The sequence below is a fragment of the Carettochelys insculpta genome, chromosome 2 (genome assembly GCF_033958435.1).
Source record: "Carettochelys insculpta isolate YL-2023 chromosome 2, ASM3395843v1, whole genome shotgun sequence".
NCBI classification, from domain to species: Eukaryota; Metazoa; Chordata; order Testudines; family Carettochelyidae; genus Carettochelys; species Carettochelys insculpta.
This window is the reverse complement of record NC_134138.1, coordinates 263,828,990-263,841,629: the sequence shown is the minus strand read 5'-3', so window position 1 is coordinate 263,841,629 and position 12,640 is coordinate 263,828,990. Positions and strand designations below refer to the sequence as shown.

The 12,640-nt window shown below is 40.3% G+C and overlaps 1 protein-coding gene across 4 annotated transcripts in view; it reads right to left on the bottom strand.

The window, feature by feature from the left end:
• The window catches only part of PAXIP1 (PAX interacting protein 1), a 75,056-nt gene that overhangs the window by 12,995 nt on the left and 49,421 nt on the right, over positions 1-12,640 (bottom strand). For all 4 annotated transcript variants that reach the window (XR_012644079.1, XM_074985086.1, XM_074985085.1 and 1 more), the window contains 7 exons: positions 12,481-12,576; positions 8,193-8,330; positions 7,368-7,489; positions 5,751-5,935; positions 5,066-5,109; positions 3,125-3,192; positions 1,659-1,761 (listed from right to left, as the gene is read on the bottom strand). Coding sequence is in view for 3 of the 4 variants with exons in the window: in XM_074985086.1 (XP_074841187.1) it covers positions 1,659-1,761; positions 3,125-3,192; positions 5,066-5,109; positions 5,751-5,935; positions 7,368-7,489; positions 8,193-8,330; positions 12,481-12,576 (756 nt within the window). In the remaining variant the exon portion in view is untranslated. The remainder of the gene's footprint in view (positions 1-1,658; positions 1,762-3,124; positions 3,193-5,065; positions 5,110-5,750; positions 5,936-7,367; positions 7,490-8,192; positions 8,331-12,480; positions 12,577-12,640) is intronic.

Here is a 12,640-nt window from a genome sequence, read left to right as displayed (position 1 = left end):
ACAGGAAGAACAATTATGCATGCACACACCAAGGGACACTGCGACTTACTAAAAAGTCTCTAGACTCAGGCATGTGTGTATCCATAGCCGTGTCTACATGTGCACGCTACTTCGAAGTAGCGGCACTAACTTCGAAATAGCGCCCGTCACGGCTACACGCGCCGGGCGCTATTTCGAAGTTAACTTCGACGTTAGGCGGCGAGACGTCGAAGTCGCTAACCCCATGAGGGGATAGGAATAGCGCCCTACTTCGACATTCAACGTCAAAGTAGGGACCGTGTAGCCGTTGCGCGTCCCGCAACTTCGAAATAGCGGGGTCCGCCATGGCGGCCATCAGCTGAGGGGTTGAGAGATGCTCTCTCTCCAGCCCCTGCGGGGCTCTATGGTCACCGTGGGCAGCAGCCCTTAGCCCAGGGCTTCTGGCTGCTGCTGCGGCAGCTGGGGATCCATGCTGCAGGCACAGGGTCTGCAACCAGTTGTAGGCTCTGTGTATCTTGTGTTGTTTAGTGCAACTGTGTCTGGGAGGGGCCCTTTAAGGGAGCGGCTTGCTGTTGAGTCCGCCCTGTGACCCTGTCTGCAGCTGTGCCTGGCACCCTTATTTCGATGTGTGCTACTTTGGCGTGTAGACGTTCCCTCGCAGGGCCTATTTCGATGTGGTGCCACGCAACGTCGAAGTTGAACATCGACGTTGCCAGCCCTGGAGGACATGTAGACGTTACTCATCGAAATAGCCTATTTCGATGTTGGCTTCACATGTAGACGTAGCCCATGTGTGGAAAACACTGCACTAAGCTAAAAGTTATGAGGGATGTCTCCCTTTGAGAGGGGCACGGCTTAGGACACCTCTGCTTAGCATCTTTCTTTGACCGGCTTAAGCAGGGGGCCACTTAACATGCTCACTTTTTTGACTCCTGTCCTCAGGATCTTACCTCTCCCTATGCATTGCATATGGTGCTCAAGCACTTAATTCAGGCTTTGCGAATCTTACAGATTTTTCCAGGCATCGTCCGGCACGGTGAGGCTGAACATCACCACATTTAAGTTTTTTTTTAACCTAGCTCCAAATTTGTAGCAAGTTCTAAGGGGGACTGGACTTTTATATGGGTAACAAAAATATCCAGAGTTTCAACAATTAAGTTTTGGAAGAAATGGAAAGACTCATGCTTTAAGACTTGAAACAATCTCTGTTAAGAAGCAGGATTAAATATTAATGGGAGATAGACTAATTTACAGTAGGAAGAGGAAGGGTAATCTTGCACATTCCTCTGAAGCATCTGGTGCTGCACAAAGACAAGACACCATACTAGACAGACCTTGGGTTTGATTCAATGTAGTAATTATTTATATGCTGCTTGACCAAACTTGCTCATTTGGTTTGCTACTGAGATACTGAAGGTGCTCCCCATCCCTTTGAAAACGAACATTAAGAAAGAAAAAAATTAGACACACACAAAATACCAGACTAAGATTAACTTGGATACAACTAGTAGATAAAACTCAATTTACCAAACATTCCCTACAAGTTTCTCTCTTTAGATCTATTAGGCCTGTTCTGACAAAGTCTGGCAGATGCAAGTTAACTTTGATGTGTCAGGGAAAATAATCTAATATTGCTAAGCATTCCAAAACATTCTGCATAAGTAACAAAAATGAGTCACCTTGATATACTGCTGGACTTGTGCAGGCTCAAATCCTGTGAAGAGCACCAATGGGGTCAATTCTGGTGAGAGTTTTTTAGTAGGTGGTGGTATGTCTTCAATTCTACAAAATAGAAAAAAAATACAAGACATCATGAAGACCGGAACCAACCTTTTCATTTTAAAACCACTGAAACACAATCCTGAAAACTTCTACTCATAGGATTAAATGCACAAGTAAAGTTTTGCAGGAGTGATGTCTTTTTGACAAAAGGTTGCCAACCTGAGAACACAATTGCTCTGTCTAGACTGCAGGCTTCTGTCAACAGAAGTTTTGTCAACAGAGTGCACGCCCAGACTGCAGATCTGTCGGAAGAGAGGAGCATTCTGTTGACATCCCTGTACACCTCATTCCATGAGGAAGAAGGAGTGCCTCGACAGAGGGGGTTTTTCCAACATTTGGCCTCTCCCAACAGAACTGTCAGCAAAAAAGATGCAAATGTGCTGTGCAATTTGCGTGCCTTTCAGCACTCTAGATATAGCCAATGTGTTTACACTGGCACAAGGCAAAAACTGAGCATGGTCCTCACCAGTCGAGGTCAAGCTATCTCCAAAAAGACTTCTTAAGCTGCAGTACTTTTCCAGAAACATACCAGATATCCTGGCTGCTTTACTTATACTTGTAAAGTTAAACATTTCATCATTATACAGGATTACAGACTTGATACGATGAATGACAGAATGATTCCCTAGAGAAAAGTCACCAATGTCAAACCAACTATCCAGCATCATTTTAATCCTAAGAGTTAAGCATTTATATTAACAGGGAACGTAGTATTTGTGCCATGAATGCTAAACCTTTAGAAGTCTCTGCTCAATTGCTGTGTCCAGTTTAAATTAAAAAAAAAAAAAAAGTCTCAGAAGATTATGCAGTCTCTAATTCCTGAAAGGCTCCTAAATTCATTTTTTAATTTACTTTACAAAAGGTCTTTGCAGATATTATGTTTTTACGTGAATAGTTTTTTGCATTTCACGCTTTTTTCCATTCTCTCTTCCTCTACAACCTCTCCTATGTTCTCTTTATTCCTCTGTCTTTTTAAATCTTTTCAGCTTTACTTTCTATTTTTTAATTCCATGTTTTCCTCCTAAAGTCTCGTCACCTTTCACTGTCTCTACTTTCTTTCCATTACCTCTCTAAATTCTCTCCCCTCGTTTCTCCACATCCTCTCTCTATTCTCTCTTGCCCTCTCTTTTTAGTTCACTCCCTGGGTGTGCTCCCTTTTTTCCCCCACTCTCATGAACAGTGAGCAACATGCAAATATTTTTGCCAAACACAATCGTCTGAATAAGTAAAGGATGGTTCCAGGCTGACAGCTAATGGGTAGTTTTGTGGACACTCTCTTAACAGTTTTTTAATAACAAAGCAACAGAGGCCTGTACAAAAGGAAGTTAATGAGCTGTTGTCACTGGTAGCCAGTTACTCTTACCTTGCCCGTTTTGAAGTAGGCTGAAGACTAGATTCATTTTGCTTTGGTTTCAGGGGCAATCTCACACCCTGCAATTAAACCACCATACACTTGTTTCTGAGGTAAGCACAAACTTTCTGATCAGCCATTCTAATTTTTTCTATTCACAACAAAACACTTAACTACTATGCTTCCAAATTTAAAGTACGTGAAGACAAATCTATATGTAGATGAAAAATATTTGCTAACAGAGTCTACATTTCAACTGGCAACTTAGAATAAAGGTTGCATGCCCTGTTGCTGCCTACTTCCTGAGCCCCTCCATAAATACTTTGGAAAGTACCGAATCGTTCAGGACATATTTCAATTTGAAAACTGGAAAATGGGATGAAGCTTAGTGTTTTGTCCTTTGGTATTGGTTTTGTCCACTGCTCAGAGCCTGAAAAAATGAAATGATTTAAAATATTTGACAGCTGAAAATAGCTCAAATGAATTATAAGTAAATTGGCTCATGCTTATTGAGAAGTATGATAGCAAGGCTGAAATAGACAATTCAGAACTGAAAAGGTAAGGCAAAACATTTTGACTGGGTCTACATGGCGCTCCACCCAGCGCCGCTACCAGCAGAGCTATGGCAAAATGAGCTCCTTGGGGTTGCAAATTGCATTTGCATACTCCCAAACCTCACTACCACTGCTCCATGAGAGTTCAGCATGGGCAGAAGTGGGTGGCGGCACTGCAGAGGCTGTGTGGACAAATGTTTTAGGCATAAGGGACTGGCGACAGAGTGGGGGTTTAGCCAGCAGAGGCAAGTCCACACAGCCTCTGCAGTGCCACCACTCCCTTCTGCCGACACCAAACTCTTGCAGGGCCTATGCTAATAAGCTTCAGGAGTATGCAAATGGCACACTATTTGCAATCCTGAGGAAATGATTTTGCATAGCTCTGCCAGCAGTGGCGCTGGCTAGCGTGCTGTGTAGACAGAGTTTTTGTGAGATTGTCTCTAAATGCCATCTGTTATACAATTGAACTATATATTCATTGGTTCAAACCAGAGAGTTTACATAAAATCAAGTCAAACACTGAGAAACTGTTACAAGAATGATTTGGATATGGGCTAGAGAAATCCTAGCTTAAAAAGAAACATTCAAGGTGATAAAATAGGTTAATGTTGTTATAGACTGTGCAAAAATAAGGCAAGTCAAAGTAGAATTTGTCACTTCAACCTTAATTTTTATATTTACATTTGTCATAAAAAATCCCTAAAAATAAATTAATTTTATGTATTCTAGGCTACAGTTACACTACAGCAAAATCTGTCTACATAAACTACCATCAGAAAAGATGCTCCGACAAAACTTCTCTTGACAGATCGCATCACCACATAAAAGTGGATCGATATTTTGATCCAGTCTGTTGACGAAAGGGACCTCGGACAGCCTACACAGTTTTTTTGTCAACAATAAACAAGATTACTAATGCCTTTCACTTGATACCAAATCCATGGTTTGGCAATATGATATTGTGAACTCAAAACAGAACTTGAAACCAAATGAATATAATAAAGTTGCCTTAATTTTGTGCAGTACAAATATTATGCATTAAGGCTAGTTTTTGAAAATGAAAATGACTAACGATTTTTGTTATCCAACCTGAAAAGTCTTAAAAGGGGCCTTCAGAAAGTGCTGAATACTGACCCTCTGGAAAAAAAATAACTCTGTATGAGGTTCCACGTGGGCACCCAAAGTTTCTTTGTTTTTTCAAACTGATGTTTTTTTCTTTTTCTACTGACTCCGAAACATGACAATAAATTAACACAGAGAACACTATCAAATATAACAAGCAGGCTTTTTTAAAATGTTAATGCCTATCCTGATTTTCACCTATTCACTCATACATGAGTAGAGCAAAGTAGTAGCAATAACTATTTGAAAACACAACTGAAAGAATATGTCAACATACCATCAGAAGCTCCGGTGACACCTTTAATGGTACCCTCCAAGCATCTACAAGAAGTGAAGTACAAGAACATACAGGACTGTGCAAGTAATTTGTTGCAAAAAAAGAGAACAGAGTCAATATTCCCACTAACTTTTCCATGCATGTGCGGAATAAACATATGTGGATATGTACCACCAGTAGAAATGCACTGTGCCAGCTGTGGGCACTCTGCTAATCAGCTGGCATCACCTGAATCTCTCGTGTAGCTACCCAAGCACACACAACTTAGAGAACACTGGATAGAGTACAGTTATAATTTTATCCTGTAGGCTAATTTTTTGCCGTATAAAGCAGGGGTTAGCAACCTTTCCGAGGCTGAGTGCCGTTTGACCTCTATGTATGGTCTGAGTGATGGTGACACCTTTTAAAGTCACTAGGAGTCCTACTTAAAAGAACTTCATTAATAAATAAACTAAGATGCAGAGCTTTACCGTTTAGGGTGCTGTAGATAGCATTACCTGGCCTTTTGTTAATCCACAGGTGGCACAGCTTTGAACAAGCTTCTGGCTGCATGGGAGTGAGGGGTGGGACTGAGCTCCTGCTTCACATGCAGATGAAAATGGGCTCGTGTGCCACTCTTGATACCTCTGCTATGGACTGCTGACCCCTGGTACGCAGAATATTGTAAATGAAAATTCCTACTTACCCAAGAGGTTTAGCACTAGATGCTGAGTAGGAGAAAGCGGGTCCTGCAGATTGAACACTGTATATCGGCTATGCTGAATCTGCCGCAATGCTTCAAAATTTCCAAGCAGTATGTCACAAAGCCACTGTGCATTTACACAGGGTATTCTCCATTCTTTGGCTTTCTCATATTTTAAGCCAGAGGGCCTTTCGTGCAGGGGTGAAAAGAAAACATGCATATTCATAAAAAGGTACTTCCTTAAGTAAGTTCATCTTCTCAGCCTACCCTCTGGATTTTTTATTGGTAATTGCAGCTAAATAAGTAATTTTCCTAGAGCTACTTTTGCTACACATGTTAACGACTGCTGAGCTAGAACTTCTGCCCAGAATACAAGACCTAAAATGGCTCTAGTTGAAACCCTGTAAACCAATCAGTATTAAGTAACATTGTACTTATAAGTGGCCTAGTAACTGTATACTCACTTAAAAAGAAATAACTTTACACTTAATAGCTCAAATAATTAGCTTTCTAAACTCAGAGGTAAAAATGTGTATTTATTGACGCATAACAGGATTTAGTAATATAATTCATGAAACTGGGCATCCCTACTGCAGCTGTCTAAATCACTCCAGGAAAGCAGTAATTAAAACATACATGCCTTTATCGTGGAATAGCTATAAAGGAGAACAACAAGAAGTCCTGTGGCAACTTATAGACTAACAGATATTTTGGAGCATAAGCTTTCGTTGGCAAAGACCCGCTTCGTTAGATGCATCCGGTGGGGAGGTTCACAGGTGTATTTAAAGAGGGGAGTCCCAGTAAAAGGGAGGGCCAGAGCTGACAGTCTATTCAGTCAGGGTGGAAATGGCCCATTATCATGTGCCAGCAATGCCCCACTGCAATTTACATTGGTGAAACCGAATAGTCTCTATGTAAAAGAATAAATTAACATAAATCAGACATCAGGAACAGTGACATACATAATCCTGTAGGTAACCTGTAGGAGAATACTACAATCTCCCTGGACACTCAGTAACAGATTTAAAAGTAGCAGTCCTACAAGAAAAAAATTTCAAAATAAAATGGAGAGAGAAATCTCTGAGCTGCAATTCATTTGCAAATTTGACTCCATCAACCAAGGATTAAACAGAGACTGGGAGTGGTTAGCCCCTTACAAAAGCCATTTCTCTGCCATAGAAGTTCACACCTCCAAATTAGAATCTGACAATGGGCCACATGCCCCTGACTGATCTGACTTGCTGTTTCTCCTCTCTTGATGTATACTGCTGATAATCAGCCATTTCCACCCTGACTGAATGGACCTTGTCAGCTCTGGCCCTCCCTTTTATTGGGACCCCCCCCTTCTTTAAATACTCCTCTGAACCCCTCTGCTCCCCATGCATCTGATGAAGCGGGTCTTTGTCCATGAAAGCTTATGCTCCAAAATATCTGTTAGTCTATAAGGTGTCACAGGACTTCTTGTTGTTCTCGAAGATACAGACAAACATGGCTACCTCTCTCATAGCTATAAATGAGTAACATAGAGCAAGGAAATCACTCATGTAATTAAGGACAGTTTTGCAGTTGGACTGGCAATATATTATTGAAGAATGGGTTAAGGTTAGATAAACCACTTACTCTTTACAGATGAGAACTGTGTTGCTGCGACACAGATAGCCTGTGTATTTGGCCCCTGCAAGGTAAGCCATTAGTTTGAGGTCATCTCTGTCACTATCAACAAATCCTGTCACTGAGATTATCTATTGTAGAAAAGAACATGTGTTACAAAGAGTAATAATAACAACAATAATAGAAACTGGTAGTATTTACACAGATGAATACACAGGTTGCAAAAACAAACAAAAACAAAAAAACAGATTATTCTTCTCTAGCCTGGTGAACTTGTGTGGTTCAATGAAACAGAGGTGACTTATTGTAACTGACATCAAAAGGGTAGCTGTATTAGAATATATCTGAAGACTATGCCTAACACTTATGTCTAAATAAATCTGTTAGTCTTTAAGATGCCACAGGACTCCTCATTGTTTTTACTATAACTTCAAGCTCTTTGAGACGTATGGTCCCTATTTGTATTTCACATGTGGGTACACATGCACCTCATGCACCTGAGTCTAGAAGCGGAAAGGTCTAACTACCACTTGGATGAATAGGAGAAAAGCCTTTCTTTACATGTTTCTGAAGCCAATTCCATCTTTTGAAAAAAGAGTCCTTAGCTTGCTTTCATGAGGTATTTTCTAGATACGCACTGGCTACTTAAATAGCAGCAACGAAGGGTCCTGTGGCACCTTATAGACTAACAGAAAAGTTTAGAGCATGAGCTTTCGTGAGTTAACTCACTTCTTCAGATGCTTAAATGTAGCCATAATCCAACAAATATTCAATACATGATGCAATTAAGCTTTTAAAGAGAACACTAGTTGTTTTAAATTTGGGCTTTCTTACATGCTGAGAGCATGGTTTTCCGCCTGGTGGGAATGCCACTGGAAAATGAAGGGCTCGATGGGGTGGTATCATTTTCTTCTTCTTCAAAATGGAGTTCAGCCAGTGTGCTGTGATGCACCTCTTCCTTTCTCTCACAGCCTACCAACACATGTATATACAATTAGCAGCTGTTACTCTAGCTCTAACATATTAAAACTAACATTCTAGGACATCCCCTTAATCCGTTCAGAAAACATGTTTTGCTTTTCTGAGTTCCTAGAGGATATATTCTTTACCCCAGCCCTTGAAGTGCCCTCTATCACACTAAACTTCCTTCAGACACAATGAACACTAGACCTCTGTGTTCCAGAAGATACATTTTTTTATGTCTCTTGTAATTATTATGGAAAAACAGCTCAAAAGAAACAGTTAATTATTGTAACTATGGCTCTTCGAGATGTGGTGAAGATGTGTATCAGACCAGTGAACCAGAGACTGAGAATTTTTCCTAGCAGTTCAAGACAGAGGGCAACTCATGGGCATAACCCCTCCCCGGCTCCATGATGTAGCATCAACACAATTCTCCAAAAATCAACAGTATAGACTCTGATGCAGAGATGATGGAGGATGTGTCGTGGAATACACATCTGAATCACAACTTGAAGATCCATGGTTACATTAAGTAACTGTTTCTTCTTTGGGTAGAGTCAGACATGTATTCCACTTAAGTGACTCAGAAGCAGTACCAACAGTAGGAGGGAGCCTGGAGTCTACTTAAACAAGGCCTGCAGGATTGCTCTAACCAAGTTTGCATCTGCTCTGGATGCCACAGTAATGGCATAATGGTCAGTAAACGTATGCATAGAAGACCAGGTGGCAATCCTGCAAACATCTAATATTGAAACATCACTTAAAAACTTTACTGACATAACCTGGGCCCTTATAGTGAGCTCACACCCTTTAAAAGGGTGTAGCTCAGATTATTTCAAATACAGTCTTCATGCTGGAAGATATCCACCGGATGATTGTCAGTGAACATACTGCTTGTTCCTTCATCCATTCTGCATATGATCTGAACTAACAAGGCAAAGCATGAAAGCATTTAGTCATCTCTAGGTGACAGGAAACAGTGCCAGACATCCAGAAAATGAAGATGCTGCTCCTCCAAGACTGAATGCCTCTTACGACAGAATACCAAGTAGATACACAAGTTCACATGAAACTGAGACACCACTTTAGATACAGCTAAAAGGTCACTTTGTCTTTAGCAAGCCACATATCAAGAAGCTCTGCAATAAAAGTCTGCATCTCTCGCAGTCTCCTTGTGGATGGTTATAAACACCAAATATACAGATTTTTGATATGCAAGAACAAAAGATCATGCCTAAGGGTCATCTAAAGGTCCCATCAGAGCAGGCAAGACCACATTTAGGGAGAAATCAGCTCTCTCATTGGCAGGGGGAGACAAAAAACACCAAACTCTCCTGGATGCCAATGATGGGAAACTTAGGCTACTGAGTGGTCCACATGAATGGCCCTCCTTCATCTCAGAGACTGTCATAAACAAGACGGTCTCCTAGAAGAGGGTAGTTCTGCTAATGGTGCTTGCATACCCAGAATTTTCAGGGTGTGATGATTGACCTATAGCCGTGCTTAGGATGCAAAGGGAGTGGATAGCTATCACAGTCAACATTGTGTGTAATCAGAAGGCATTTCACTTTACGCATTGATGCTTTACATGTATGTCACTCTAGTAATGGTGGGGAAAAACGATAAAGACTGAAACTAGTTTCATCTGTCAACCCTGCATGTGGGAAACAGTAAACAAAATGTCTTGTGGGCCACACAAAGAACCCTGATGGGCTGCAGGTTGCCCACCACCACTCTATGTAATATCAGTGAGAGGTCTGAAGGACCTGCGCCATCCTGGAAGCCAACAGTGTCACAGTGATGATCTGTACTCTTCTTAGATAAAGAGGAATAATCTCTATAAAATATGGAATGGTCCCAGTTAGTATTATGAGATTTTTCATTAGTTATCTTGAGGAGGGCAAACATCTTCTCCATCTCTTGGGAGAGATTCCTGTCTCACAGCAGGAAGCAGCATCAGTCACCAAGCCCAAAGGTGACCTCCAGTCCAACATGGGCCTTGCTGCTGAAACAGGCCTCTTGGCTTGCTCAAGGAGGTATGGCTTGAAGGGAAAGGTGTCTAGTCATCTGCAAATTTTAGTGAACAATTTACAAACTGAACACCGTTCCTTGGTGTGACCCTTGAACCAACAGAACAAGCACCTCTTAGGAGGATCACTTATGGGGACTGCCTTTCTCCTACAAACCATGAGCACTGTTTGAACCCTAGTGAAGGCACCACCCAGGGCAACTAACTACACTGACTTTCCAACACTAGGTAGGGTACTATCTATCTACTATACACAGAAAAAGCTCTCAGTAACTGAGAAGTGATTGTGAAGTGAAAAACAGGTGTGATTACAATTCCCAGGAGATGAACTGAGAGGTTAATGCTGCCCTCTCTATAGGTAATACAAAGCACTGTTCTCCAACTCTGGAAAGCTGGTTACATGCACACCTAACTGGAATATGTGGCTGCACCTACTCAAAGAACTCTGTAGTTAATGTGTTGCATTCTTCATTTAAAGAGTCAACCTATGAAAACCAGTGTATCCTCCCCACACTTCCCGCACTTACTATATCAGTAAGGAATGAATTTCCTGAGAATGTATAAGTAAATCTATTAGTTCACTTATCAGTTTAAAAAATAATTAAAAACCAGGTCCCTTAAAAATTTACCATTTGTATCAGTCCTTTCCTTGTCCCATGTGATTTTAATAACGGAACACAGATTCTTCAAACTTTCCACATAAGCAAAATTAATTGAAATCTTATTCATGGGCTCTGTTCCTAGACAAAAAACTATGGTAAAATGCAGTTACAGCTCAGAGTAACGTAAGGATAACAAACGTTACAAGTTACAATTATCCCAAAACTGGGAATTATAAATGCAGGAAATTCAGAGTGGAAGTTAAAGGAAATCCAAAATCTGTTAAGGTAAGAAATGCACAACTGAAGTTCACAATCATGTCCTGTAGTGGCACCACACAACCACATGTAACCATTTTACTGTTTGTGGTCCTAGATTAAACTAATTTTAAAAGCAAGTTACCCTTCATTCCCCCGCCTCCCACTCAGAATGCCAGTACTAGATGTTTAAAATCATTTCTTTAAATTTCATTAGCCATCCTCTGCATTAATTAAGAATAGAACCATGTCTTATAAACCCTATTAAAAACTAGACTGAGCGAAACAGTGCTAGTCTACACTCCCCTTTTCTCTTGTAGCTACTGATGCAAGTATTACAATTGCGTGCATTTATTTTTGCTTAGAAACAGAATGTAAAATATATATGTTTCAATGCAATTTAGGTGTAGCCTGTAACTTTTAGCAAATGCTCACTGAAGCCTACAGAGATTTTACTGGTATAAAACTAGTTGCAATGTATAGAATTTAAAAATATACAGTTAAAGTACTATTATCTGGCAACCCCAGTTCCCCAGGGTTGACAGATATTGACCAGCTGGCCCCAGCTCAGTAACTAGTCACAGCATGGTTGGTTAATTGGGTTCCAGATAACCAAGCCTTTACTGTATGTATATTTCCAGATAAATTAGTCTGGATTTTATGTATTGGTATAGTCTACCTGGTAGATTTTTAAAGTAATGGAATTCCAATAATACATAGAAATTATATATTGTATGGTTCCACTTTATCATTTATTTTCAGTTGCATGTGCAAATCACTTATCTGCTGAAATACTAAACATTATAATTTATAAAAGAACAACTTCCTCTTAAAAGGAAAATGGTGAATTAATGGGATCAGATCACAAGTTGTGAGAAAGACAAGCCCACTGAAGGTTAAAAAAGAAATAATGAAAAATGTAAATATTTAATGTTAAGCTACTCTAAAAATCAACTATGCAGTCTTAAATTGCAAGGTCCCATAATTGTCCCCATTCTTTGTATTGCTACTCCAAATTGTGTATCGAATAACTGTGACAGTTTCACACGTTAACATCTTTTCCCATTAGAGTCATAAAATTATTAATAAGGTAACAAACCCTGCTGTCCTTGGTGAGACAAACTCCTATAAACAATGGAAGTTCTGTCTCTGGAAAGATGTAGAACCTGATCCACAGTCTTTTAATTATTATATACAACAAAACCTGCAAACACTGACATACTTCAATGATACGTCAATATGAACATGTGTCAGCTTATGTTATTTTGCTTACCTGAGCATACATGTTACTGACTTGGCTTTCACAGAGAAGATGTGTACATCTGCTGGTAAGCGTAGGGTCCACAGTGCCACCATGAGCTTGAATGATCTGGTAAACCATTAAAACCAAATTTAACGTTTGTAACCCCAAAAGTCCACAGTTTCAAACAGAG